The sequence below is a fragment of the Apodemus sylvaticus genome, chromosome 4 (genome assembly GCF_947179515.1).
Source record: "Apodemus sylvaticus chromosome 4, mApoSyl1.1, whole genome shotgun sequence".
NCBI classification, from domain to species: Eukaryota; Metazoa; Chordata; class Mammalia; order Rodentia; family Muridae; genus Apodemus; species Apodemus sylvaticus.
Genome location: NC_067475.1, coordinates 80987018 through 81014801, shown reverse-complemented (window position 1 = coordinate 81014801; position 27784 = coordinate 80987018). Strand labels below are relative to the sequence as shown.

Below are 27784 nucleotides of genomic sequence, written 5' to 3'. Positions count from 1 at the left end.
TTATTTGGAAAATATAAAAAAGTTCTCAATTGATCTTATTATAATTGGATAATTTTAAAAAATCATTGATTTTGTTAATGTAACAGCATCATGTTTATGTCAATTAGAATCTCTTTCTCTGATAATAGAGCTGTGGTATTAGATTTATGAATGAAATGTACTTACTTGAAATACTCCAGAAAGAAGAAAATAACCATGAGTTATTCATGTGACTTCATATTATCAAAATTGTTGAAATTATATAAAAATTTTCACAGTATGATAGCCTTAATTTTTGTGTATGTCTGAAAATTTTCATAACAAAAAATTCCAAAAAGAAGTCATCAGAAAAGAGAAAAAAATTCTCACATGTCATATCAGTCACTGTTTATTAAGCAAACAATAACTATTTTCCCAAACCCCTTCTTAAATTTCACACTGGCTTTCTCTTTTCAGGCTGTTTTGCAGTCTCCAGCTAGAAGGAACATCATTACAAACAAAGATGATGTTTGGGAAAGGATGTTTAATGATTTACCTGCCAACGTCTGTTGTAAGCCATGAGGAGCAGAAATTGTGGTCACTCTGATAGGCCTAGCCAGAAGATGGGCATTATATATTGTATTTTCAATGAGTATATTCTCACTTAAATGGATAGATTCCTTAATATTATTGGCTTTCTTTCTTTCTTTTCTTCTTCTTTTATCCCCCCTCCCATAGGAGTGTCCTCACTGGCGTTTGTGCCTTATATACATTTAAAAAATGATTCTGCTGTATTTTATTCTTTGCATAACTTGTGGATAGGAAGTTCTCTATTTTGAAACAGCACGTTTTATTTTTGAATCTGTAAATTAATGTAGGCTATTTTGTTGAATTTAGTGAAGTATTTATGCTCTGAAGACCTGTCTGGGTAGCTAACATTATCTCCCTCTCTAAAAACGTTTCTTTCTTTCTTCTAACAGCAAAATAAATGAGAAACCAGTTTTGAAATAATAGGAAGAAAATAGAGCCTATTTATATGAAGAAGAGATATGTGCCTATAATGATCTTCTTTTCTGCAAGTTTGCTTAGTATGATTTACATGTTTTCATTAAGAAAGAAATAACAGATTCCCAAGATGCCTTGTTTTAAAAGAGAAATCAGATATAAGTACATATTGAATTTTTTTGTGTTTTGTAAAAATTGTGGAGTATCTGCCACAGTAAGTTTCTTTTTTTTTTGTTTGTTGGTTTTGCTTTGCTTGTGGCATGAAACTTTGAAGACACTGTAGCTCTATGAAAGGAAGATTGTGCACTCAGACATAAACCAAATCGCAGCTAATGTGAATCTGTGTTTCCTTGTATTTGTTCTGGAGACCTGTAGTTATTTTGAATGATGACCTAATCTATGCCAGACTCAGGTTAGCCATTTATCTGGGACACAGCCCATTTCCACACATACACAGTCACTGAGGCTGAATTATTTGCTATCTCAATAGGTCTTACAGATTGAACTTGGGCATCTGATAAATGGTCATCAAAGTAATGACTCTTTGGGACTATGAAGAAAAGAATATACCTGAAAACTACAAAACTAAAATGTATCCTCTTAGAAGAAATGGATAAAAGACCATTTATAGCATATACTGTGCAGGAACAGCAAAATATATATATATGCACATACATATATACATATATATACATATATAATTTTTATATAGTTTATATGTGATATGCTTTGTAAAAACCATTAGTAGGGGGAAAGTATAATTTTGTGGTTTTGTTACATACAGATTTTAGATTTCAAAAAAATAATTTATTCTTAGCTTAATTGAATCTATAGAATTGGATAATATATTAAATGATTCTTGGTTTTTTTCTCAGAAAACTTAATTTAAATAGATTACTCTGTCAAAGTTGAGATTGAGAGAATACTTAGCGTTTGAAAATTAGGATTGACAACTCAAGCAAATCAGTTGCCTTTCTATACTCAAAGGATAAGCAGGCTGAGAAAGAAGTTAGGCAAATAACCCCCTTCACAATAGCCACAAACAATATAAAGTATCTTGGTTTGACTCTAACCAAACAAGTGAAAGATCTATATGACAAGAACTTCAGGTCTCTGAAGAAGGAAATCGAAGAAGACCTCAGAAAATGGAAAAATCTGCCATGCTCGTGGGTCGGCAGGATTAATATAGTTAAAATGGCCATCTTGCCAAAAGCAATCTACAGATTCAATGCAATCCCCATCTAAATCCCAACTCAGTTCTTCACAGAGTTAGAAAAAGCAATTCTCAAATTCATCTGGAATAACAAAAAACCCAGGATAGGTAAAACTATTCTCAACAGTAAAAGAACTTCTGGGGGAATCAGTATCCTAGACCTCAAGCAATACTACAGAGCAATAGTGTTAAAAACTGCATGGTATTGGTACAGTGACAGACAAGTAGACCAATGGGATAGAATTGAAGATCCAGAAATGAACCCAAACACCTATGGTCACTTGATCTTCAACAAAGGAGCCAAAAACATCCAGTAGAAAAAGATAGCCTTTTCAACAAATGGTGCTGGTTCAATTGGAGGTCAGCATGCAGAAGAATGCGAATTGATCCATTCTTATCTCCATGTACTAAACTTCACTCCAAGTGGATCAAGGACCTCCATGTAAAACCAGACACACTGAAACTAATAAGAAACTGGGGAAGACCCTACAGGACATGGGCACGGGGGAAATGTTCCTGAACAGATCACCAATAGCTTATGCTCTAAGATCAAGAATTGACAAATGGGACCTCATAAAATTACAAAGTTTCTGTAAGGCAAAGAACACTGTTAAAAAAACAAAATGGCAACCATCAAATTGGGAAAGGATATTCACCAACCCTACATCTGATAGAGGGCTAATATCCAATATATACAAAGAACTCAAGAAGTTAGACCCCAGGGAACCAAATAACCCTATTAAAAATGGGGTACAGATCTAAACAAAGAATTTTCACCTGAAGAAATTCGGATGGCCGAGAGGCACCTTAAGAAGTGCTCAACATCATTAGTCATTAGGGAAATGCAAATCAAAACAACCCTGAGATTTCACCTTACACCAGTCAGAATGGCTAAGGTCAAAAACTCAGGAGACAGCAGGTGTTGGTTGGGATGTGGAGAAAGAGGAACACTCCTACACTGCTGGTGGGGACGTAAGATGGTACAACCACTTTGGAAATCAGTCTGGCGGTTCCTCAGAAAACTGGACATGACACTTCCGGAGGACCCTGCTATACCTCTCCTGGGCATATACCCAAAGGATTCCCCGGCATGCAGTAAAGACACATGCTCCATTATGTTCATAGCAGCCTTATGTATAATAGCCAGAAGCTGGAAATAACCCAGATGCCCCTCAAAGGAGGAATGGATACAGAAAATGTGATATATTTACACAATGGAATACTACTCAGCAATTAGAAACAATGAATTCACAAAATTTTTAGGCAAATGGTTTGATCTGGAAAATATCACCCTAAGTGAGGTAACCCAGTCACAAAAGAATACACATGGAATGCAATCTCTGATAAGTGGATATTAATTAGCCCAGAAGCCCTGAATACCCAAGGCACAAATCACATAACAAATGACTCCCATGAAGAAGTATGGAGAAGGTCCTGATCCTGGAAAGGATTGATCTAGCATTGGAGGGAAATATAAGGACAGAAAAAAAAAGGAAGGAAGTGATTGGAGAATGGATGGAGAGAAGAAGGTTTATGTGACATATGGGGAGGGGGGATTCGGAAAAGGGGAAATCATTTGGAATGTAAACAAAGAATATAGAAAATAAAAATTAAAAAAAAAAAGAAAAGAAAGTTAGGATTGAACCTTTTTAGAGGATCCATCACATTTTGGATAAGATTACACTTTATGAGCTAGCCTAGGCATGTTTTCATCCTTTGAGTAGAAATAGTTGCTGGTCTATAGGTCCCATTTAAAAATACGCCATACCAGTTAGATTAAGGTTCTATTTATCTTTTTGCCTAAATGTCAAATTAAATCTCTTTTTCACTCAGGATGTTCTTTACCAGTTTATATTCTGTCAATGAAGCATTAATTGACAGAGAACAGAAGATATTTATAAATACAATATCATATTTATAAAACATAGTCTATGTTTTCTGTAATGCACAAAGCACCTGAATTGTCCATGTGCTTGCTTTATATTGGAGGGATGGAGAGTAGTCCTCCCTTAATGCTTACCAAGGAAAAACTGTTGAAATAAATATTGGAAGAGGAATCTACATCAATTTGTATGTTGAAATCTAGAGAAGAATTATTTGCTTTCAGATACTATACTAGTGTGATTTGGTTGGTGATTGGATGCAGGTTCTAAAATGGACCTCTACTGATAGGGCTATCTTACTGATTTAACAGTGCAGACAACAGGCAGTGATGAAATTAGTGATTAGGGAAAAGTCCAAGGATTTAGTCACTGTGCGGAAATCCACAGGAAGTCTAGATAGAAAATACTGCAAAAACTAGCTGGTATACCAATCCTCCCCTCCACCCCACCCTCTGTCCGTTCTCCTTGGCCTGCGGGTCATCCTGTAGGAGTCTGTGATGACCTTGAACACATGGGCTTAGCTGGCCCCGCTGGCATAGAGATCTCAGTAGGCTGAACTGCAGGTGTGCTTCATTCCACCATGCTTGATGTAGACTTTAAATAATATAGAGGTACTATGGATATTTTAAGGACTATACATGAACACAAAGACATTTGTAATAATACTTCTTAGTTGGAGAAGATATTTAAAGTATTTTATATACTATACCTGAAGTTACAATATAAATTACATATATTTTTCAGTAAAGACTGACTCTTGAATTTTCTTGCCTTATAGTGTTCTTGTTAGATTCTGAAGCCAGTTTTGCTGGTGACATAAAAGTGTTCCTTCTTTAATATCCTTAAATGTTATGAGTGAGGAGCATTGGGGCTGTTCTTCCTAGTGGTGGGTAGAATTTACCTGGGGAACTAGTTGAAACTAGTGTTTACTCTTTAGGAAAGTGCAACCTACAAGTTCAATTTCTTCAATAGATATAATCATGATGTCTGTTGCTTCCTGGCCAATTTTGGTAGTTTCATAATTTTGGAAACTATAATTCATTGTCATAATTACAGTCACTATGTTGTATAGCAGATCTCTTGTTGATGATGTTTATCTTAATTCCATTGACACTGGAATATCTTTTGTATTCTGAATTAATTATATTTATTGCATATTGGGTTTGGTCCTAAAATATATTCTGTCTTTTGCTAGTTTTTGTTTTAAGATCGAAAGCTGGTTTGCTCTCGCTGGCCTTAATTTTCTCGGCTTACATAAAGCTCTTACTCCAGACACCGACGTGCTTGGGACTACCCAGGCCCTTGGGACTACCCAGCTACTAAACATGTGTAGCTGTTAGATGGTGTGTTCTACATCATCATTTAGGTTGTTAGTTGGTGGTCATGTTCAAGTAATCTCTATTTACACTAATTTTGAACTTACATCCACGTAATTATTAAAAGGTGTTTTATTATGGACTTGCAAATTTATGCATTCAGACCTCTGTGTTTTTGTGTCCTGAATTGTATTTTTTATAATTTGTTTAGTTTATTAAGGCTGTATTTGGATTTAAAGGCTGTGTTGGCCTTAAAGTTTTGATGCCCCTGCCTCAGGCTTCTGAGTTGTAGTTGGGTGCCACTATACCCAATTATGTGTGTGCTACATGTGTTTGAAAGCATTTCCATTGGGTTCATAAATAATCGGGATAATTATATGTCCTAAGGAAATGATTTGATGTTACCATGAAATAACCTTACCCCCCCAAAAAATGTTTCAACCTAAAACATACTTGCTTTGATTAGATGTCCTTTTCTAATTTTTCTTGCATGTGTGTCATTTCTGGCTAAGTTTATTTCTGTCCTCTGTATTATGAGTCATGTTTTTCTGCTTTTGTACAAGAGTGGTCATTTTTAACTGAATGCTAGCTGTGGTGAATGTTTAACCCAGTTGTGGTTCCTATAAATACTCATGTGCATTTTTCTAAGCTATTATAAGATTCCTTGAATATAGTTTTACCCCTCTGTATCTTGCTTTTTAAGATTTGTGAGACAGGACCAGATCACATCTTGTATGGGACCAATTCTTCAAATACTACAGTGGAGCCTTTCTAAATATTTGAACCAATGATCTGTGAATTACAAGATGCTCTTTGTTTGGTCTGGTTGTGGGAGCTCTTGGTATAACTCACAGTAATTTTAGGAGATGATTATTTAGATTTTGTTTTTTTATTCTAATATTATATTTTTAAATTTTTATACATCTCAGGTAGTCAGTTGCCTGGTAATTTATGCAATCTCTAAAGCTCTGGGACTTTGAAGCGCTCTCCAATCTAAGACTCTGTGCTGAAATTTTAACTGCCTTTACTTTGGAGCTCTGAGGAAACCATTATGTGTGTCTGTGCATGCGTGCATGTGTGCGTGCAGTGTGTGTGTGTGTGTGCATGTCTGTCTCTGTGTCTGCCAGGTTTTGGTGGTCAGTTCTCTCCTTCCACCATGTTGTATCTGGGAATTAAACTTAGGTCCTGAGGGTTGGGAGGCAAGCTCTTTCACTCACTAAACCGTCTCACTGGCCTTTATACCTATTTTTTAGACCTCATTTTCTTGTGTTGCTTGGTGTTTAATATCTTTAAAGCAGCTCCTCCCTGATTTATTGTATTTGTTTTCAGTATTGCTTACATCAAAAGGATACAAGCTCAGTGTCTGTTAGTCTTGTCTTTGTCAGAAATGGAAGCACTCTTATTCTTTTTAGTTTTTAGAAACAATTATAATTGTTTCTTTCATGTTATAGTTGTTCCTATCATTTTTCTGTCTTTTTGTGTCTGCTATGTGTGCATCTTAGCTTGTTATCTTGAAACAAAGTACAGTCACCTGGGAAGAGGGGATCTCAATTGAAGAACTGCCCATCAGATTAAGCTGTGGCTTAGTCTCTGGAGTTTTTGTTGGCTTGCTGATTAATGGAGGAGTCCCAGCCCACTGTGCCTCCAGTGTTCTTCTGAACAAGCCAGAAGTGAAGCCTTTAGCAGCAGACCTTCATTCATTCTCTGCTTCAGTTCCTGCTTCTAGTCTCCCTCCTGCCTTGGCTTCTCCCAATTATGGATTACAATATGTAAACTGAAACACTCTCCCAACTCCCACACGCCAAGGTGATTTTGGTCACAGCAATAGAATCCATACTACGACATGATGCTTATGTCGGTCTGCCCTTAGGATTTGTTTTCTTTTTATCATTTTATTATTTAAACTAGTTTGTAAATTTAAATATATTTTGATCATAGTCTCACCCTCCCAAAAGTCCTACCAGAACCTCTCCCCCTCCCTTCTCACCAACATTAAGTTCTTTCTCAACTAATAAACAAAACTCCATTACAACAATAAAACTCCCCTTAGCAAAAACAAAAGTACCCAAAAAACCAAAAACTGATTATAGTTATTTTTTGAGGCTAGGGTGACCCTCCATCTATCATTCCATATCTTACCTATTTCTAGGTTTTAAGTACTTGTTGAAAAATGACCTAAGCTAGTCTTCTGGTAAATGTGGTAGAGTATTAACGGCAGTTGAGCGGTATGTGTTGAACACTATGGTTTTATGCAGTGAAGCGAGGCTAACATTAAAAATCCTGCTTAACCTGTGTTCATAAAGTCCTGTTTTGGGGTTTGTTTTAAAAAAAAAAAACAGGCTTTGAAAGGTTGTATTCAAAGATGAGCATGAGCAAAATATTTAGTTTGATATTCCATTGTGGAAATGAATATTTACTTATACTGTTTGTTTATTATAAGCAACCCGAACTGAAGAATTGAGTGGCAAATAGTGTAGTCAAAGATGAAAACCTGAAGGAGAAAAGCCTTTCCAAACTGAAGCCTTTCCGGAGAGTAATTATCTGTTGCTTTGTGTTGTTTTTGTTTCTTCTCCTAGGTATTTTAAATAACAAAAGGAGATTTCTTAAAGGTAAATAGGAGTTTTTCCCTTTAATTAATTTAGTTAAGATGAGCACTAGAGAATCTTGGAATGGCTGCACTGTAGTTCAGCTGCCACAAAGAGAATATCGCCTGACAATAGCTGACATTGCTGTTCCCTTAAGATGTGTTCAGATATCAAGGGAGGAACTTGGATGAGGAAGAGGAAAAAGATTGAGTTTGTTCACAGTTTCAGGGGTCTCAGTCCATCATGGTTTAGAGAAAGCCACTCAACCATGGCTGACAGGAATCTGGGCCAATGCCCTTTCTTCCCAAGACCCAACCTGCCTTACTTTGAAGATCATAAAGCTCTTACAAACTTTTGACATTGAGATTGAAGGTATAAAAAAAGAATTGAGAACATAGTGTTCTTCGCTAGTTAAAAACTATACATTATTAAATACCAATATGTCATAATTAGTAAAGTTTTATTAGTAGATTTGAATTTAAATTTGTTAAAGAATTCATGAATATAGAAAGTTTGTTAAGTAATGGACAAAAAAAATTTTTTTTAAGATTTACTTATTGTTATATCTAAGTACACTGTAGCTATCTTCAGATGCACTAGAAGAGGGCATCAGATTTACTTATGGATGGTTGTGAGCCACCATGTGGTTGCTGGGATTTGAACTCAGGACCTTTGGAAGACCAGTCAGTGCTCTAAACCACTGAACCATCTCTCCAGCCCCTGGGCAAAAATTTTGTAGGTTGAATGTAGCAACAATATATGTTATTTTCCTGGGTTTTTGAGAAGTAACTGAACATTTCCAATCTCAATGAAAAAACTTAAAAATTGACAACCCCATTACTATACTAAACATATGTCTAAGACAAACATAAGTAGTTTTAAAGCTGGGCATAGCAGTGCATTGTGTATAACACCAATTTTCAGGCAGAAGCAGAGGCATCATTCTTGATAGATAGAAAGTTAAGGTTTGCTTAAGCCAATCAGTGGAACTCTGTCTCAAAAAAAAAAAAACAACAACAACAAAAAAAAACAAGGATTTGGGATGTGTCTCAGCAGTAGAATACTTGTCTAGCATGTTTTGGACCTCAAGTTTCATCCCAGCTCCACAAAAAATATGTTGAGTAGATAAATTAATAAAAAGAGATCATTCCTGGTTAGGTGCATACCACATAGTAAGTTCTATTCTAGCCTTAGTGAGACTGCCAGCCCCAGATCAAATAAATAAATAAATGAATAAATAAATAAAAATAAATATTTTTGAATAAAAATAATTTATATATCCTCATCATAAAATGCATAAATGATTTTTGAGTACAGAAAGATACAATGTATTAATGTGCTTTGAGTGAAAACAATTGAAATAAGTAAGTGCTTCTGAGCTCCTTCCCGATATTAACAACATAGGTGTACATGTCCATGCTGCTTTATTAAGAAAATGAGAAGGGTTTGGTGTGATAGTTACTGTTATTAATTATTATCAGAATTGGGTCGAAAGCTCTTCACTAAGTTTAGGCTATAATATCATATTAGCATACCACACTGTAGAGATTTTAGTAGTATTATTACTATAAACTTTTAAAATTTAAAATTGGTTTTACACTAATGGTTCCCCTGTGTTCCTACCAGATGGAAGATCTTTTACTGTCTTCACGATAAAACTTGAATGGTGGCTTTGTTTCCATTTTAAAAGACATCTTCAACACCAATATATCTATTTAGATTTAGGTTTATTTCTAAGTTTATTCTGCTCTTTCTCAGCAATTTTTATTCCTAATTGTTTTCCTGTGTCCTCTTACAAATTCAGAACATCTATGTTCTTCATGACCATACTCTAGTATGTTTTGTGTTCTAGTTAGGGTTTTTCTTTTAATAAAAACACCCACAAAACTACAGGTATACATTGTTTAAAACTGAATTAAAATTAATTTAAAGATAGATAATTATTTTCTCTGTTTTTGTTCATTACTTTTATTTGAATTTCTTTCTCATAAGCTATATACAAACTACTAGTTTAAAAAACTGGATTTTATAATGTATCATATAGAATGTAAATTATTTTTAAGCTGAGGAATGTTGAAAATAAAATAGAACCAAGTAAAGAGTCTGAATTATTTACAGGCAGAGGCTTAAAGGTACATTGCTTTAGCACAAATATTAAGTTATGAAATGGGAATTTCAGTTTGCCATAAATCTGCCTGCCATCGCAGCTTAAAGTAAAATAGTTTTGCCCATCTAGAGCAACATCAATTTGCCAGTCAGTGCTTCATGTATCAAAGAGCGTTCTGTGAAAATATCAATATCATTGGTTAATATAAATGAAATTAATTTTTAAAGCTGGGCTAAAGGTTGACATCTGAAAAATTGCATTACTTTGCAGAAGAGAAATTTCTGTCTTCTAGTGAAATTTCAGGTCATGAGGGCAAGTAATTTTCACAATCTTCAATGGGAGCCAGTGAAATATGAACTTCATTGTCACCTAGCCCCAAAGCGATAAGATAAAATGAGCTGATACATCATTTGCTGTGGTTTTATCATCTCCCTCAGTAATTGGAAGAGAAAACATAAGAGTGTGTGTATTTGTGTGCTTTTCTCTCTTCCCTCCCCACTGCCCCATCATCCACACCCAGGCTAAAGCCATTTTAGCCCAATCAATACAAAGGTCATACAACATTTTTTAATATATTTTTAATTTTTCATGCTGACTAAAGCTGCCAAGTAGAACATTAGAGTAATGAATATATTTAATTGAATTTGTCACCCATGAAAATGTTAAGGAAAATTCTATGCTACATCATGGTACCAGCTTCAGGAGAAAACTACATAGATGAAACAAATTAAATAACAACTCATAATTAATTTAAAAGGTAATATTTGTTCATATTTATGACTTTCACTTTTGCTACTGTTTCGCTTTGGGAGATTTTGGGAATGTTGTAAATGTTATAGTCAGTTATAACAAAAATTACCATTTTAAATTCTCCACTGGAAGCAACTATGTTTTTTCACTTTCTCAAAAGGTATTTATATTTTGCTGTTATATTTTGCTTAAGAATGTATTCTTGTATATAAAACACTAAAAGGCATATGGTTGGTTATTAAAAAGGAAATCCTTAAAACAGCTTGAATTTACTATTATTATCATTATTACATAGCCTTAAATATTTCAAATCTATTTTTTAAAGTATAAATAAGGTATCATCTAGTTGGGCTATAAAATGTGAGTTTCTATTTTTATTCTGTTTTAGGAAAAGTGGAGGGTCATTATGATATTATTTCAGAGACAAATACAGCAAAATATAAAACCATCACTGGTATAATGTTTAAATAATTGGTGAAATTTCTTTAAACTTATTTTCTTATACTGTGGTTGTTAGAAACAATATATTGACACATAGTGAAGTAATTTGAGAGTAGATTTCAACATGTGTTTGGTTTTAAAGATATTCTGAATATTTGAATATCTTTTCATGCTCAGATTTAAGACCTAATTTATACTTATGGTCAATAATTTGGGGACATAGGGAATATTCTCTTAACGTTAAGTTAGAGTGATATTGTTTCTTGATGGCATTAGTTTCTGGTTTATATCCTAGATTGCAAACATCTCTCTTGACAGAAAATATATCTGAATAGTTTGAAAATCACTTTATCATAGAATTCCAAATACTGTGGTTGCTATTTATTATGTGATTTTGTGCCTCTTATTGCCATATTATTCAGAAATCAATATTGTGTCATCTGAATGAGTAAACTGAAATTAGCAAGTGTTTGAAAGTGAGTGTGGCTAGACTAGTTTACTAATAGTATGTTATTTAAATAGTCCTTAATTTTAGTTATATAGACTTCTGCATCTTGATTTTCATATATGCAGACTTTGTGTAACTCTTTTCTATATTTTAGATATTTTTCCACCGAAATTTTTCCCTTCTAGAATAATGTTAAAATATTTAAATTTCACTGAAGGTATTTTGTTTGTAACAAGGCCTCCCCTCTTTGCTCATTTACTAGAGTGAAACAGACATAGCCTTAAATATTCCAAATCCATTTTTTTTAAGAGTATAAATAAGGTATCATCTAGTTGGGCTAAAAATATGTGAGTTTCTATTTTTATTCTTTCTTGAGGATAAGAAAAGATTTTTTGGTGAAATAAAATGCTTTACATTAAAGCTAAAAGTAACTGCAGCATGAAGAAAGAATTTTCTGATGTAATTTTGGGAAGCTATATGCAGAGTAGTGAAAATACATGTATTTTTGGAGAATATGACATATATATATATATGACATATATATATATATATGACATATATATATATATACCCTTTCATAGAAGTTACATTTGGTTTGTAATAGGAAGAAATTTAGTATATTTGTATATGTAAATATTGATTTTTTTTATTCTAACACATATACTTTAAGAGTTAATATATAAATCAGCTTTGTTAAAACAAATTATTTTTAAAAGTTAAATTCAGTAATAACACTAACAATAATAAAACAAAGTGCTAAAAATTCAGAGAGAGGGCTGTGGGTTTAGGTTTTGAAGCTATTCTAGACTCAGGGTCTTAACTGCCGAGCAATGGTAATGATACAGTTGCCATAGCAACTGATTCATTGGAGGGCTAGACCTCTGTCTAGGGTGCTGTCAGTATATGTAGAGTTCCAGTGAACAGAAAGTCCCAAGGAAGGGTCTGCTTCTACCTAATCCAGTTTTAATTGAGCTCCAGAGACTTTGAAGCGAAGCCTCAGACCAGGCGCACAACTCTTGCTCCAGTAAGAAACGAACCTTGTGTTCAGCCAGGCTCGGCGGCTTCCCAGGGCTGGCGTATCTTCCTAATGAATACTTCCAAGAAATGCTATTATCACAATTTCAGGTAGAGCATTCTTTACTTAGGGGAGTGTCTCTATTTCTATTTTAAGCTACAAGTTGCCTATAGCATTATTCCCATTTGTTACTTTCTTTTAAATTAGGCTTGAGGTTTTTTTTTTTTTAAGATTTTTAAAATGTGAATCCTTAGTTGTACATAATTTTCTGTTTTTTTCTGTTTTTCTGAGTTCAAAAATATGATAAGACCTTTGTATTTAACCTTGGAAGCACACCTTGATTCTCTTTCAGTACACCACCATTTATATCACATTTGGGCACATCTACCTCAACACTGGCTTCAGTGGAATATGAATTAGATAATCAACACATACATATGAATAATAAACCTCAAAGATAGCAATAGGCTATAAGAAACAAAGAGTAGATCAGGAATGTTAGCTGTGGGAATTTCAGCACTACTGCTTTGATGTTTAAGTTTATCCAACAATTAGACAAAAGTGCAAGATTTTATAAGATTGAGTATATATGGGCTTATGTCATTTAGTATAATTTTCAATTAAATTTATTAGAATAAAACACAATTTAAAGAAGGATGGCACTGTGGTTTAGTCAATAGAATATACGTAGAATTTTCATGAATCCTACAACTACCAGAGTATATTAAAAATGTTAAGAAGATGGAGGAACAGGGGAGGGAAGAGGGCTTATGGGACTTGCGGGGAGTGGGGACCCAGAAAAGGGGAAATCATTTGAAATGTAAATAAAAATATATCAATAAAAAAATGTTAAGGACAGCATTAGGCATACTCGTTTCTGTTTATGAATGGAGAATCTAGACTGAGGCAACTCTTTGGCCATGTGACCATGTCTGTGCTGTGCTGGTATCATTGCTGGGAGCAGGAGGATGCACCAGAGCTTTCCATGCTTAAGAGACACAGAACTTTCGCACCAGTGCATGACACTTCTCACACGTCACGGCACGTCCAGGACTCTGCATTGTTTATTTTGGTTCTCTGCTTTCAATGTTAATCTAAAGAATGGACAGTAAATATAGTTTATTAAGTTTTCTATGAGTCACAACCCCTTTTTCTTTAGACAGACCATTGACTTGTAAGCCAGAGAAGCCTTGAATTCACAGTCCCCACACCTCAGCCTTCTGGGTGCTGAGATTTATGTGTGCAGCACACTCCTGACTGCAAAATGCTTTTGGCATTTTTGCATGACCATGTGGAATGTAATGGAAACTCTGGACCTTAGAATTTGAAAACTTGGAATAGACTAGACTCTGCCACTAACTTGGGAAGAGATTCTGTTTCAATAGTAAATAAGTCTTTACCTTGCCACATTTTACTTGTGATTAGAATCATTAAATTTATGTTATAAGTTTATAAAATATATAATGCATACTATATTCTTAACAATATATTGTTTAGATAAATCCAGGGTGGTAAACTCCTGTGCATAGAAACTAGTCAGATAATAAATGATTGAATATTTACTTTAAATTAGTAAATACAACTACTTACTTTTCCTAATAAATCAGAAAACTGAATATTTATGTATGTAAAGAGCCATTTTGTCAATATTTCCCACTAATCAAAATTCTCTTAAGATATCATTTGTGACCCATTTCATGAGAGAGAGAGAGAGAGAGAGAGAGAGAGAGAGAGAGAGAGAGAGAGAACAAAGCATTAGAGAGCCGTTGTGTGGCTTAGGCTACCAGATTTCACTCAGCCATTTTGAAAATGATGCTTCATGCCATTGTTAAGGTTGTAGAAAAAGTGTGGTTGAAGGTTTTCATGCTAAAACTGAGATTCTGTCCTCTAAAGCAGGAGAGGTAAAAATTCAGCAAGTACTTATAACTTGAAATGGTACAAAGTTATAAAGAACCTTTGGGACGTTTGAAGTGGTTGGTTTTGCTAGAGGAAGTGAAGAAAAAATCTTGTATTGTGAGGCAGATGAGAGGAACTGTATTCTAGATGCTGCAGTAGGCATGCCTGGAGATTTGGAGGAACATTCCAAGCAGAGAAGGAAACAAGGAGTTCAGAACAAACAACCTCCCCACCCCCCATCTGTCCTTCCTGTTTCTTTCTCTGGATTTTATTTGTCCTAGTATTTGTTATGGAAATAAGAAATAGAACATTTATTGCCAACTTCAAAATGAGAGATGAGTACTTGTCTAATTTGTTGAGGACTGTGTAGAACTTCTCAAGGCTGTATCTGTTCTGTAACTTCCCATATGCTGGAAACAGGAGTACTTCTGTTTTCAGTACTTTTCAAGGTTTTTGTTTGTTTGTTCGTTTGTTTTGTTTTAGTTTCTAAGTAACTGCATTGTGCATTGAAGAATATAGGTTGATTTTAGTCCATGTCTGTAAAGTGGACATGAGCAGAAATTGGGGTGTGGGGTAGACCACCACTGGTCATTTGTTCTTCAGGTCCATTTCATCTTTGCCCCTGTCACACAGTATCATAATCACTGGTTGGTTCATTTGAATTGTTTAGTGGAACTTGAGTTACAGAAATTTATCTTAATTTTTAACTTAACTGAGCTCATAGATTTTTATCAGCTCTTGATAGGAATGACATTTGATTTTCTGGAGAAATGCTGAATCTGACTTCCTTTCAGACTCTCATAACTAAGCTTTGAAATGATCTTTTTGGAAACAAACCTGAGTAACATGGCAACAAAGTGGCTTAGACCTAAAGACAAGATTACCTTGAATTGGCAAAGCATTTTAAGCAACTGTGTCTGTCACATGGGATGACAGGAATTGTAACAAGTTACTCTGACAGCCACCCACTCCATGGAGAGATTACACTGAGCTTAATTTGCAGGGTAAAGTTAAGTTTTGACTGACAAAATGATACTTAACCCCTTATACAGTTAATCTTGGTGTTTCTGATTTTTTTCCTTACCAATGAGCTAACACATATTTTAAGGCAGGTAAAAGGCACCTCTAGGAAAATTGTAGTCACATATGTAAAATCCATTGTTATAAATGACCAAAAGCATATATGTCATTCTTTTGAATTCTTACTTCATCTGAAGTTTCATCTGAAATGTTGTATCTCTAAAAAGATTTTAAAATTGATCAGTAAATAAAGCTGTATAAAAATCCTGAGAATAGATTACTTTGTTTTTAAAAGCCCAAATATATAATTGTAAGTAGAGATTTAATAATTTCACTATATTTTTTCATCTAAGTTGCCCTTTCACTAATTACAACCCATTTTCTTCCTTTCCTTCCAAACTGTTTCATTATCTATTGTTATTTTTCTTAGAAAATTTTTAATAGAGCCTTTTCTATTTTAATTGGAGGGAAACAGCGCTAAAAGAACAGAATACTGTGGCTTAATTGGGGTTATCTTTTCTCTCACTAGATCTTGGCATATACAGAAGGTCTGCATGGCAAATGGCTGTTCACAGAGATAAGATCAATCTTTTCTCGTCGTTATCTTTTGCAAAATACCGCCCTGGAGATCTTTATGGCAAACAGAGGTAATACGTTGCAGAAGTACATTGTTAAAGAACTAACTGACCCCCATTTGGGATGTCAGTTTGAACACACCATGTTGTTTCTATTTAGATTGGATCTGTACTTTACCCTCTGCCCTGCTGACCTCATCTCTTACCTCTCACTGACTGTCATGTGATTTTTATTCCCTTCCCCTCCCATCATTTTTAGAATAATTTGTAGGTCTTTTGTTTTCTTGCCTATTTCACAAATTGGTGTAATGCTTATAAATATGAATATTCTGTGATTTAACTATTGAGTCAGCTGTGGAGTTTCCTTGTCTACAGTATTGCCTGAATTACTTCTAATAAGTGGCTACGTTTGGGTACAAAATGTCACATGGTTCATGTATTTACTTTGTCTTTTATCTAACCTATTGCTATTTATTTAAAAAGTCAGAAAAAATTGCTAATTTATCCCATTTTTAGGAGTTGAACGGAAGTTTTGATTGTGGATTTAAAATGTACCTTGATGAGATACATCAAGAGTAGAAAGATGGATAGGGGAGAGAAATTGATCTTGAAGAAAAAAATTTATTTATGAGTGGAGTCGCACAAGGGAAAATATATAAAACTTGGCGACTTTGTTAACATTTCTAATTTGCATATATGCAGGCTCATGGCTTTTTGTTTGTTCTGTAATCTCCATGTTTTAAATCTCCACATAAAAACATAAATGCCTGCATTTCTCCTTGTTTAGTAACATATGTTGACAGATAATATAAGAACATTTAGGTGGCAAGCTTTTTCTTTTCTTATAAGCTCTTCTACAACCCACACAACTTTTTACTAATGCAAGCATTATTCCTCTACATGAATAACAGAGGTTACTTTACTTTGCACTCTGGTAAACTTTCTGTTTACCAGAAGTAGTGACAACTTTCCAGCATTGATCACGCTCATCTTTATTCATTTTCCTTCCTCAGACTTCTGTAGAACCTCTTGAGTTTGTGTGTTTTCTGTCATCTCTCATCTTAGCTAGGTCTTCTGACATAACCTACAGTGATTTATTCTTTCATTCCTCTCCAATATTGAACATGTAGGTATGTAAGGAAGCCCAATTTCAACACTACATGTACTTAGCATTACAAGATACTTTGTATGTGCTTAGGGAGTGATCTGTTATTTGCTTAAGACTTGTTAATGAAGCCATTGTTTAAAAGCTGCAGCAACATAATTTTTTTTTTCATCTTGAGTATTTTTTTGACCAAGCAGAAGACTACCTACCTCCTGGATGAGTTGGTAGCATGCATGTGTTTCTGATATGGTTAATGTATAAATAAGATTTTGAGACTAAACAAATTAATATCTTATATATTTTATCATTTTATGACTATCTTTTTTAAAGATAGGTAAGTATTTCATATGACTTTTAAAATTAACATATCAAAGGTATTTTATTGCTAGTTGATTCTTGATACTGTAGTCCATGTATAATTGTCTAAGTCACTAGAAAGCATTTTAAGTTTGCTTAAGAGCCATAGTGAAAACTATTATTTCTAGACACAAATGTTAGTTGACATTAATATACAAAATAAAAACATGAAAATATTATAAAGAAAGTTGATTTCTAATGGGTCATTACTTGATATAGAATAGATTATTTCTTAACTGTATTTGTAGGTCTTAATAATAGGTGTGTAACTACATTTTAATTTAATGTAAATTTAAATTTAGTTTCAATTTAAATAGTTCTAGAAACTCATGCAGAGATATTGGAGTTCTGAACATTGAATATGTATTTTCACACTTGTCCCTATATAATCTCAACCTCATGTTATATAAGGAAGCAATTTTTACTTTTTCTGTAAATACTATTGAAATGCTTGTGTATGGCAGCAGAAACAAATATGACCTGTAGAAGATTACTACTACAACATTAGAATATAGTACCAATTGTATTTTGAGATACTTGAACCAAGAGTAAATATTCTATTGAATCAAGAAGTCATTTTTCCAAGAAGGATTTCATTATATTCTAATTTTTAAAACTTACTTGTTGTAGTTGCTGTAATGTTCAACTTCCCAGACTCTGCCACAGTAAAGAAAGTGGTGAACTATCTACCTCGCGTTGGTGTGGGAACCAGTTTTGGCTTACCTCAGACCAGGTACTCTGTTATCTGAAAGTACAAATAAAATAAATATTCTGATTAAAGTCTTGGTAATTAAAATGTATTAATATTTGTATTTGTTTTGAAATCTCTCCTTCTGATTTTGTTTCTTAATAAATGATGGTTATTAGAGTTGTGTTTTAGTTTTAGTCAACTGAATCATAAGCATGTGAAGTATCTCTTAAAGAACATATATGCAAATACTGTAAGAAAAAGGTTTCTAACTCTCCCCAAAAGCATTTGTGTGTACATGAACATACACACACTTGCACACATACAGAGATGCACACACATGCATACACACATACACACACATTTATCATTTATCCTTCTTGCTTTGGTCTTTGGGGAAAAGGCATGTATTTCTATGTGTTGCTACTATATTTTAATCAACATTGCAAAATCCAGAAAGATAAATAAAATCCAAATATTATTCAGATGTAAAGTGAACGGAGTGCTGCATACATACAATGTAAATCGGTACACTTTAGAAACTCTTAAAACACAGTAAAACTTCACATCAGCAAATCCTATGTGCCCTATAATCCAACTGTGTTAGGCCTAGATATAGGTGCTGCAGAAGTACCTTCCATGTTCACCACAAAGTGTGTAGTAGCGTTCGTATGAATACTAACTATGATAGGCTCATTAGCATCAGGAAAATAAGTAATGTGCTGTGTTCTTACAGTAGAATCTAGTACAGTGAATGAGCGAATGTTTGTTATGTGTAGCAACAATAATGAATTTAGTGATGAAAGCATTGAGAGTCCCCTCTGTTTAAGCAATATTCTGAACCTGTAAACTTGACTCCAGTTCCTAAGGCTATTGCCAGGACACTAACTCATTTTTGGAGAGTGGTAGTTCACAAGCACATATTAAGAAGGCTTAGGACATGTTTATATTTCTTGCCTGAGATGATGGCTGTCCAGTATGTGTACTTTAAACACTCCTGTCAACATCATATGTTTGTGTTTTGGTGTAATAAATGCTTTGAAGGCTCATCCTTATTTCTACTCTACAGAACAAACACCTATTTTATCACATTGGGTTTTTTTTTTTTATTATTATTGTTTTTAAACCCTTTTCACAGCATACTTGGTATAGCCAATAATTTTGGGTTGATTTTTTTTTATTTATTTATTAGTCCTTCAGTGTTTTTATCAGGCCACTGATATTAATTTTAAAACAAAGTAAGCCCAAAATTATAATGAAAAAGAAAACAAGGTCCAAAGCAGAGATAAATAATATAAAGACCTTAAAATTCTTAGAAACTATTAGTGAAACTAAGAGTTGATTCTTTTGAAAAAAAAAAAAAACACATAGATCTCTCTAGCTATATAAAGGAAAAAGGACATTTAAATAATCTGTGACATAGAATAGATTTCCTCATGTATCTTGTTTGGTTTCTCCCATTAGTGTTTTCTAGTTTTTAGTATACAAAATATCTCATGGTATAGGACTTGGGAGAGTGGAGGAGTCTTTGTACTGAGGGTTGGTGAGCTAGCTATATTAAGCCTATTATTTCTCTCTATAATGGATTCCCTGCTAATTCAGCTGAGTTAACATATTTAAAAGCTGGTGAAATACAAACACAGGGATTTTTCCAGATTAGTTGGAAATTGTTTATGAGTAGGAAATGGCAGTTTACTTTTAACATGCCTGATTTGTTGAGTTGAAGCATTTTATCTTACTGTTTTTGTGGTGCTTGGAATCAAACCTAGGTCCTTGAGCATTCTAAGCAAGTACTCTACCACTGGGCTATATCTGTGCCTGTAGCTAGTATTTATTATTGTTTATTTCATATGTTGTGGTAATATCCTGTCACAGATGCAACTGATATGCCCTGTGCAAACAATGGACAGGTTTAAATAGGAGTTTCCTCTAGAAGTAAGAATCTTTGTCATCTGCCTCTCTGAAGTAAGCCTCAGTTTCTCAGCAGTCTTTTTATCTGCTATTTATGAGTGAATACAGAACATGGGAATAGCTTTCTGCAGAGCAAGCATCCCAAAAGGAAGTGATGTAGAAGTCACAGAACTTTCTGCTACTTACCCTTGATAGTAGCACTGTCATCTCTGCTCCACTGTATTCACCTCAAGTCAGTCACTAAGGATAGCTGGGACTCTAATATTTTATCACAGTCAGTGAAAAATAAAAGTCCTAATTCATTCATTGACTTCTGAAATAGATTTTCAGCCCATAAATTATGTCAGAAACACTCAGCGATGTACAACATAGACACCCCGTTGTCCATAGATGCTTCAACAAATATGTGTACTAAGTAGCTATAGAGATGAGTTTCTTTGAATTAACTGATTAAATATATTCTGATGAGACTATTACGTTTTATCTCAAGAAGCAGAACCAGTCCAGCAAAGGAGAAGACAGTTTCATAGAAGTCTAGAAGCAAGGCAGAGCTTTTATTGTTCTAGAAAAATATTAAAGGGCAACAAACAGTGGGACCCAGCTACTTAGAACAACTGTTGCGTAGGAGTAAGAGGCTGATGTAAAAGTCCAATTACTAACACAATGCAATGGTAATTTTAGTGGGGAGAGGCATCCTGATTTGAGAGTTGTAGGAAATATAACTTGTAAGATTTGGAGACTGATATGGGAAGGTAGGTGTTCAATGTGTCTTCTAAAGTCTCAGCTTGAGCTCCTGAAGTCAACAGCACTAGAGAAGCAATGGTTGTGGAGGGATTTCTATGCTTTTGTCTTCATGAAAGAGATTATAGGGAGGAAGCAGAGAGAAAATAAAGGTTGGTTTTAGTTATACCAAAATTGAAACCCAAAAGAAATGCTCGGTTGCAAATGCTAATAGGAAATTAGATTCCAGAACATATCTAAAACAATAAGTAGAAAACTGGCAATTGGGATGTGGTGTCCAGTGCATGAGATTAGGAGCCATAATCAGGAGTGATTTCCATCTGGGAAAAAATTAGAATGGCCAGAGGAAGTAGAGCTACATCCCAAGGATTGTCACCATTAGTTGTAAAACTTACAAGTCCATTGTAATTAAGACAGTGGTTTTTTGTTGTTGTTGTTGTTGTTGTTGTTGTTGTTTTGTTTTTTTAGTTTTTTTTTTTTGTTGCAACTGTTATGTAGAAAGCAAGCAGGAAGGAAGGACAGAAGGATGGAGGGAGAACAAACCATAAAGTACAGCCATCTGTACTTTAGAGGGTTAACCATCTAAAGTACAGATCCCAGGAATGTGATGTGGAGGGTTGGCAGTATTTCTGTACAATTAGATCTGACAGGAAGTCAGTAAGACAGAGGAAGCAGTGCCTGTTGCCTCTCACAGCAGCTATTTAGGGTTGCAGTGGTTTAATGTGAATTTATCCACTCAATATCCACATATTATACTTGGTTAATTGGGCATAAATTCTGTTTATGAAATTTTCAGTTTAGCTATGATAACACTGCACTTGAGGACATTAGACAGTGTTCCATGAGGGGGAAGGGTTATGTAAGATGGTGGAGACATTTGTACAAATACATAACCCACTTCTGATGGCACATAGCAGGGTCTGGTCACTTTTCTTGCTGTGGTTTTTTTTTTTTTTTTTTAGAATATCTGACTTTGCAGGAATATGGTCCATACATGCACAATACTAATTTTTTTTAATTTTTTTTATTTTATTTATATGAGTACAGCATAGCTATCAGACACACCAGAAGAGGGTTACATTACAGATCTCATTACAGATGGTTGTGAGCCACCATGTGGTTGCTGGGAATTGAACTCAGGACCTCTAGAAGAGCAGTCAGTGCTCTTAGCCTCTGAGCCACCTCTCCAGCCCCACAATACTAATTTTAAGACTTAATATCAAGTTATTCCATAAGCCTAAAGGCTTCAATCAAGAGTCATTTGAGTTTTCCCATTCACAGGAAGGTGGGGTTTTTTTGTTTGTTTGTTTGTTTGTTTGTTTTGTCTCAGCACTTGAATTTGTTTTACCCTTTACTGGAAAATTGGCCAGGAAAACACACCTTATATCACAGGTTCCATAGTTACTTTTCTGTTGCCATGACAAAATACCATGACCAAGGTAACATAAAGAAAGCATTTAAATTGGGCTCTGGTTCTGGAAGGTTAGAGTAGTACATGACCATCATGGTAGGAAGCACCAGGCAGTCAGGCTTGATGCTGCAGTAGTAGAGAAGAACTTATATCCTTATCCACAGTAGGAAGCAGAGAAAGACCTACTTGTAAAGGCATGGGGTTTTGACAAAGCCCACAGGCTGTGACAGCTTCTTTGAAAAGGCCATACCTCCTAACCCCTTCCAAACAACTGGGGACCAAGTATTCAAATATATGGCCTATGGGGGCCATTCTCATTTAAACCACCACAACAGGTTCTAGCAGCTGCTTTACAGTGAGGCACTAAAAGACATGCAGGGAGAGAGAATGTTTCTTACCTACTTCACGTTGCAGCCTTCAAAGAGCACCTAGGTCCGGAACTTTGTTCTTTTTGTGGGGCAGCCATGCTCTGCCATTGATTAGTATTTTTGCCAATTCCTGTGCCTAGCAACTCCTCTTCTCACAGGACTGAGAAGTGTAGTGATTTGAGACCTCCTACAACAAAGCTACAACAAATGAAAACGTGGGATGTGACTAAAGTAGTGAGAGGAATTTAATTACTTTAACCGTCTTTATCTCAAAGGCAGAAATCTCTCATCTTAGTCTCCTAAGCTTTCTTAGAAAATTGAAGTATGACCTTAATTCAAATGCAGTGGAATAACATGAGTAATAAAGATTATAACAGAAGTATGTGGAACAAACATGGTAAAACATCTCCTGACTCACTCTGTGTGCAGTGCACCTCATGAGGAGAAAACAGATAATTATGAATTAATAATTCTTGTGGACACATACAGAAACTCCTTAACAAAATTTACCAAACCAAATTCAGTAGTATGGGTAAATCATTATCAAATACCTAGAAATGCAGTTTAAATCTGTTTAACTCTGGTTAAAGTTTTAAGTTTAAAGGTTTAAATCTGGAAATAAATATATATAGTTTAATAAATAAAATTACCAAAACCTCAAAGAAAAACATTTGACAAATTCTGGCATATATTTGTAAACTCTGGACTAACTCGCAATAAAAAAGTATTTCAACAAACTGATAAAATCCTCTCTAAAGAACAAAAACATCACCAACACAGCAAGCACAGGCTATGTTAGCAAGGGGCCACACCACAGCAGGATTCTCAGCAGGATTCAGGGGCTACTGAAACCATGTGAGGCATTTCCACTTGAATAAAAACACATACAACTCATAGAGGGTGTTGGCAAGGATGTGTGGATCATTCCTGTATTGCTTATTAGAATATTTAACAGTCCCACTACTTTGGAAAAGAGTTTGATAGTTTGGTAAGCAGTTGGAAAGAAACTCAATGTACAATTAGCTATTTACCTCTAAGAATCTCTCCAAAGGAAATGAAAAACATGTTCATTCAGTGATGTATATGTGAATGTCCACAACAACATAAAACTAGAAGCAATTTTAAGTGTGCCTGAATTATACAAAATATATTTTCTGTATTCATAAAATAGAATACTATAAAGCAATAAGAAAAATGACTAATTATATGATCATTTTGTTGGGCTTTAAAAAAAAAAAGAAAGAAAGAAAATGACTGACTATGAAGCTTGATAGAAGATTGCAATGCCATGTGTGGTACGGGAAATGGCCAGAGAATGCAGGGCAATTGGAGGTATCTTTGCTTCAAAGTCGGTCTTGGAGAGGAAATTAACTGCAAATGCAGAGAAGGTAGTTTTGTTGTAAAGAAAATGCTATATAGTAGATTGTGCTAATAATACAAAACTGTAAACTTTTCTAGTCTTTCAGTTTTATACTCTTAGAATGAACAACTGTAAGTTATAAACTATGCCTCAGTAAATCTTCTCATTATGTAATTGCTTGGCTCTTGGTGATAGGGAGAACCACAACACTGCTGACTTCTGAGACCTGGCATCAGATGTTTAATTGTCCTTCACATCCACTCCTCCACTCACTCCTGTTTCACACTACTTCTCTGCTAGCCAATTGTATCCGAGCATTTACATTTCTCTAACTGGGTCTTCTAAGGAACTACATAAAATGTCAATGGTTACTTTCTTCATTCTATCCTACAGATTACTTAGATTTCTCTTTTCCCTTGTTACAGGATCTGAGAAAATACAATATTTTAAATTATAATATATATGTTTAATTTTTAAGGGATGTTTTATAAAGCTAATAGACATGTGAATGCAATTTTATACATTTTGTAGAGCTATTGATCATACTTTTTTAATCAACCTGTATGCGACCTAAATATTACAGTGACATTATGACTGCTTTCCTGAATGGGCATAACATAAATAGTATACTTATTACTAGTACACATCACTTGGTATTTTACAATTTTAGTTTGAAACATTGCTAATATTCATTGATCTGACATGGATACTAATTTTCAGAATTATGGGTTTCATTAAGAATATTGAATAAGTACAGATAATTCATGATTCATTATTATAGTATAATTAATATCAAGTTACCATTATCTCAAATTCTCTTCTTCGCAGGCGTATTTCATTAGCCACTCCACGTCAGCTATTTAAAGCTTCAAATATGACTCAGCGGTGGCAGCACAGAGAGATTTCAAACTTCGAGTACTTGATGTTTCTCAACACAATAGCAGGTAAATTAAATGCATATCTTGACTTATTTTAGGGATCAAATGTCCATTGTGATATGCTTAGATTATTTTTAGTATCAAGATACATTTTTATTGCTGTTTAAATCTCTAAAGAAAGTAGATTCCTACTAAAATTTGCAACTTCACATATGAACAGGGGCTACTTGAGAAATAAAATTTTCCAAAAAGAAAAGAATCTACAACCATGTAGTATAAAACAGGACTACTTTGAAATAGTAGAAATGAAGACCAGTATAAAATTCAGAACTTATAATGTTAGAAATGTTATTTGATGAGACAGTAGGTATGATAGGTAAAGGAATGTGTATATTAAGACCCAAATGTGAAAATATAAGGATTAGATGCCTAACAAGATTATAATCACATGCAATATGGAAAGTCATCATTGGAACTGTCACTTTGAAGAATAAAGCATGTCCATACTTTGCACCTAGAATAAGCAAACAGGAAGTCTACTAGAGTGACATTTGTACTTCATTTCAACAAACTGACACGGTGCCTTTGAGGCACAAAAGATATACAAAAAGATACAGGTATTTTTTTTTATACTCCCAAAGAAGTTACTTAGCAATATCAGTACAAGCTGAATGTCCCTTATTTGAAATGTTTAGAACAGGAATGATTGCAGGTGCCAGCATTTCTCAGTTTTGCAATGTATGTGTGGGTTATGAGGTGAACTCCCTTAATTCAACCACTCAAATCCAAAGTGCTCTGAAGACTGAAACTTGGTGCCTGAATGCTTTGGGTTTCAGATTTGTGGATTAGAGATGCTTAACCTATGATTATAGAACGAGAGAATATAGATTTCAGACGTGTAGTAAGAGAATTTAAGAAGCCAAAGAAGAGCTGGGCAGTGGTGGTGCACGCCTTTAATCCCAGCACTTGGGAGGCAGGTGGATTGCTGAGTTTGAGGCCAACTTGGTCTTCAGAGTGAGTTCCAGGACAGCCAGGGCTACACAAAGAAACTCTGTCTCAAAAAAACCAAAAAAAAAAAAAAAAAAAAAAAAAAAAAAAAAGGCAAAGAAGAAATACAGCTTTCATTGGTCATGTGAAGATGTTATTGTAACAGAAGAGGTTGGGAGGTCATAAATTAGACTGTGTAAAGCTGAAAGGAAAGGAAGCACACAAAGATGGGAAAAACAAAGTATAGTGTCTGGAGAAAAGTCCATGGTATAATTGTGTTCTCAAAAATGTATGTGGAAATAATGCAGATTGCTTCTAAATATAAGAAAAGTTAATTTAGCATGGAGATATTGGGGTAGATTATCTTCAGTCTGATTTAGCAAGCAGTTCATTGGGAAAGTTTGCAAAGGTTTTGAGAATATGTCTTATTAGAGCTATAACAAATTATCATGGAGCTTTTAGGTAAGTTGGTAAACTGGGGTATAGAGACAATGCAGAAGGCACAGTTGTGGAGCAGTCACCTGTAAATGTCATGAAGGTCTTCCCTGGAGAATGGCAATAGCTTTCACTGTAGGAGTTTATCAGCAACAGCATGTGACTACAACTGACGGCTGTCAGAGCAGATGTACTGGCTCCTCACTGATGGGAGACTGGTGCCATTATCAGAAACCTAGTGGAGGAGAGTGTCTTCCTCCCTGGCACGACATCGACGTGAAATGTCTGCAACAGCATTTGACAGAAGCCATAGAATATTTAAATCTAGAAGCAGGGTTTGGGGTTTTGTTGGCAGAGAGGAAATTGCTGAGTGAGAGATGAGATCAGCAGGGCAGCTGGTAAGAAAGTAGTGAGGTAAGAGTGTGGAGCAGGTGTGTGAGAGAAGAAAGAAAGGAGAGAACAGAAATGGTAATCTTGGAGTTAACAGATAGAGAAGGAGAATGACGTGAATCTGAGAGCCCAATGTTCTGCAAAGTAAGGGAGAATTAGTGATTGTAAGATGGGTAGTGATGGAGCACCTATAATCCCAGTACTCTGTGGACAGGGCCTGAGATTGAGTCCAGCCTGCTCTACGAGTTCCAGGAGAGCCAGGGCTAGGCAGAGAAACTCTGTCATGGGGATATAGGAGGGAGGATGAAGATAAGGCTTTATTGCTTGGGGACTTCGTGTTACTTGAAGGGGACTCATTTTCAAAGCAAGCATAAATGATTGCTTGTATAGATGGAGTCAGGTGTGAGGTTTGTCTATAGAATAGTTTTCTAAACTGTGATAGCAGAGGGAAGATGGGTTAAGGCAGCAGGGAGACACTGAGAAATGGAAAGAAGGAAGTATGAGTCAAGTTATGATGGAAAAGGATTCAAGGCCTGGGGGAAGGAATTGCTGTCAGTGAAGAAAAGATTCTGCTTGAGAAGTAGAGAAAACAGTATTGTGAAAATGGGAAGTTGAAGGGCTCACATTTGTGTTTTATCAGTTACAGGGAAGCCTTCTTGTAGTTAGTTAAGAACAAGACTTGAATAAAGTGTGAAGAATTATGTTGACATTAGTAGTAATCATATAACTATTAACTAAAGAATTTTTAAACACTATGGGTTGGGAAGATTCACACATTTAATGGACATTTTTGTATGTAGTAAATCAGTTAACTAAATTCAGTTGAATGCCTAGTAACACATTAAGAAACTCTTAATGATGTGGCCCTACTCTCATATAGCTTCTGTTTTCCTACAGTCTCTTTTAAATAAATCCTTTTATATAAATAAATTCTTTAAAAG

At 34.8% G+C, this 27784-nt stretch overlaps 1 protein-coding gene across 6 annotated transcripts in view; it reads left to right on the top strand.

Annotated features, from left to right (window-relative positions):
• The window catches only part of Lrba (LPS responsive beige-like anchor protein), a 583194-nt gene that overhangs the window by 383037 nt on the left and 172373 nt on the right, over positions 1 to 27784 (top strand). For all 6 annotated transcript variants that reach the window (XM_052180236.1, XM_052180237.1, XM_052180235.1 and 3 more), the window contains 3 exons: positions 16167 to 16284; positions 18305 to 18407; positions 24982 to 25097. In XM_052180236.1, the coding sequence (XP_052036196.1) occupies positions 16167 to 16284; positions 18305 to 18407; positions 24982 to 25097 (337 nt within the window). The remainder of the gene's footprint in view (positions 1 to 16166; positions 16285 to 18304; positions 18408 to 24981; positions 25098 to 27784) is intronic.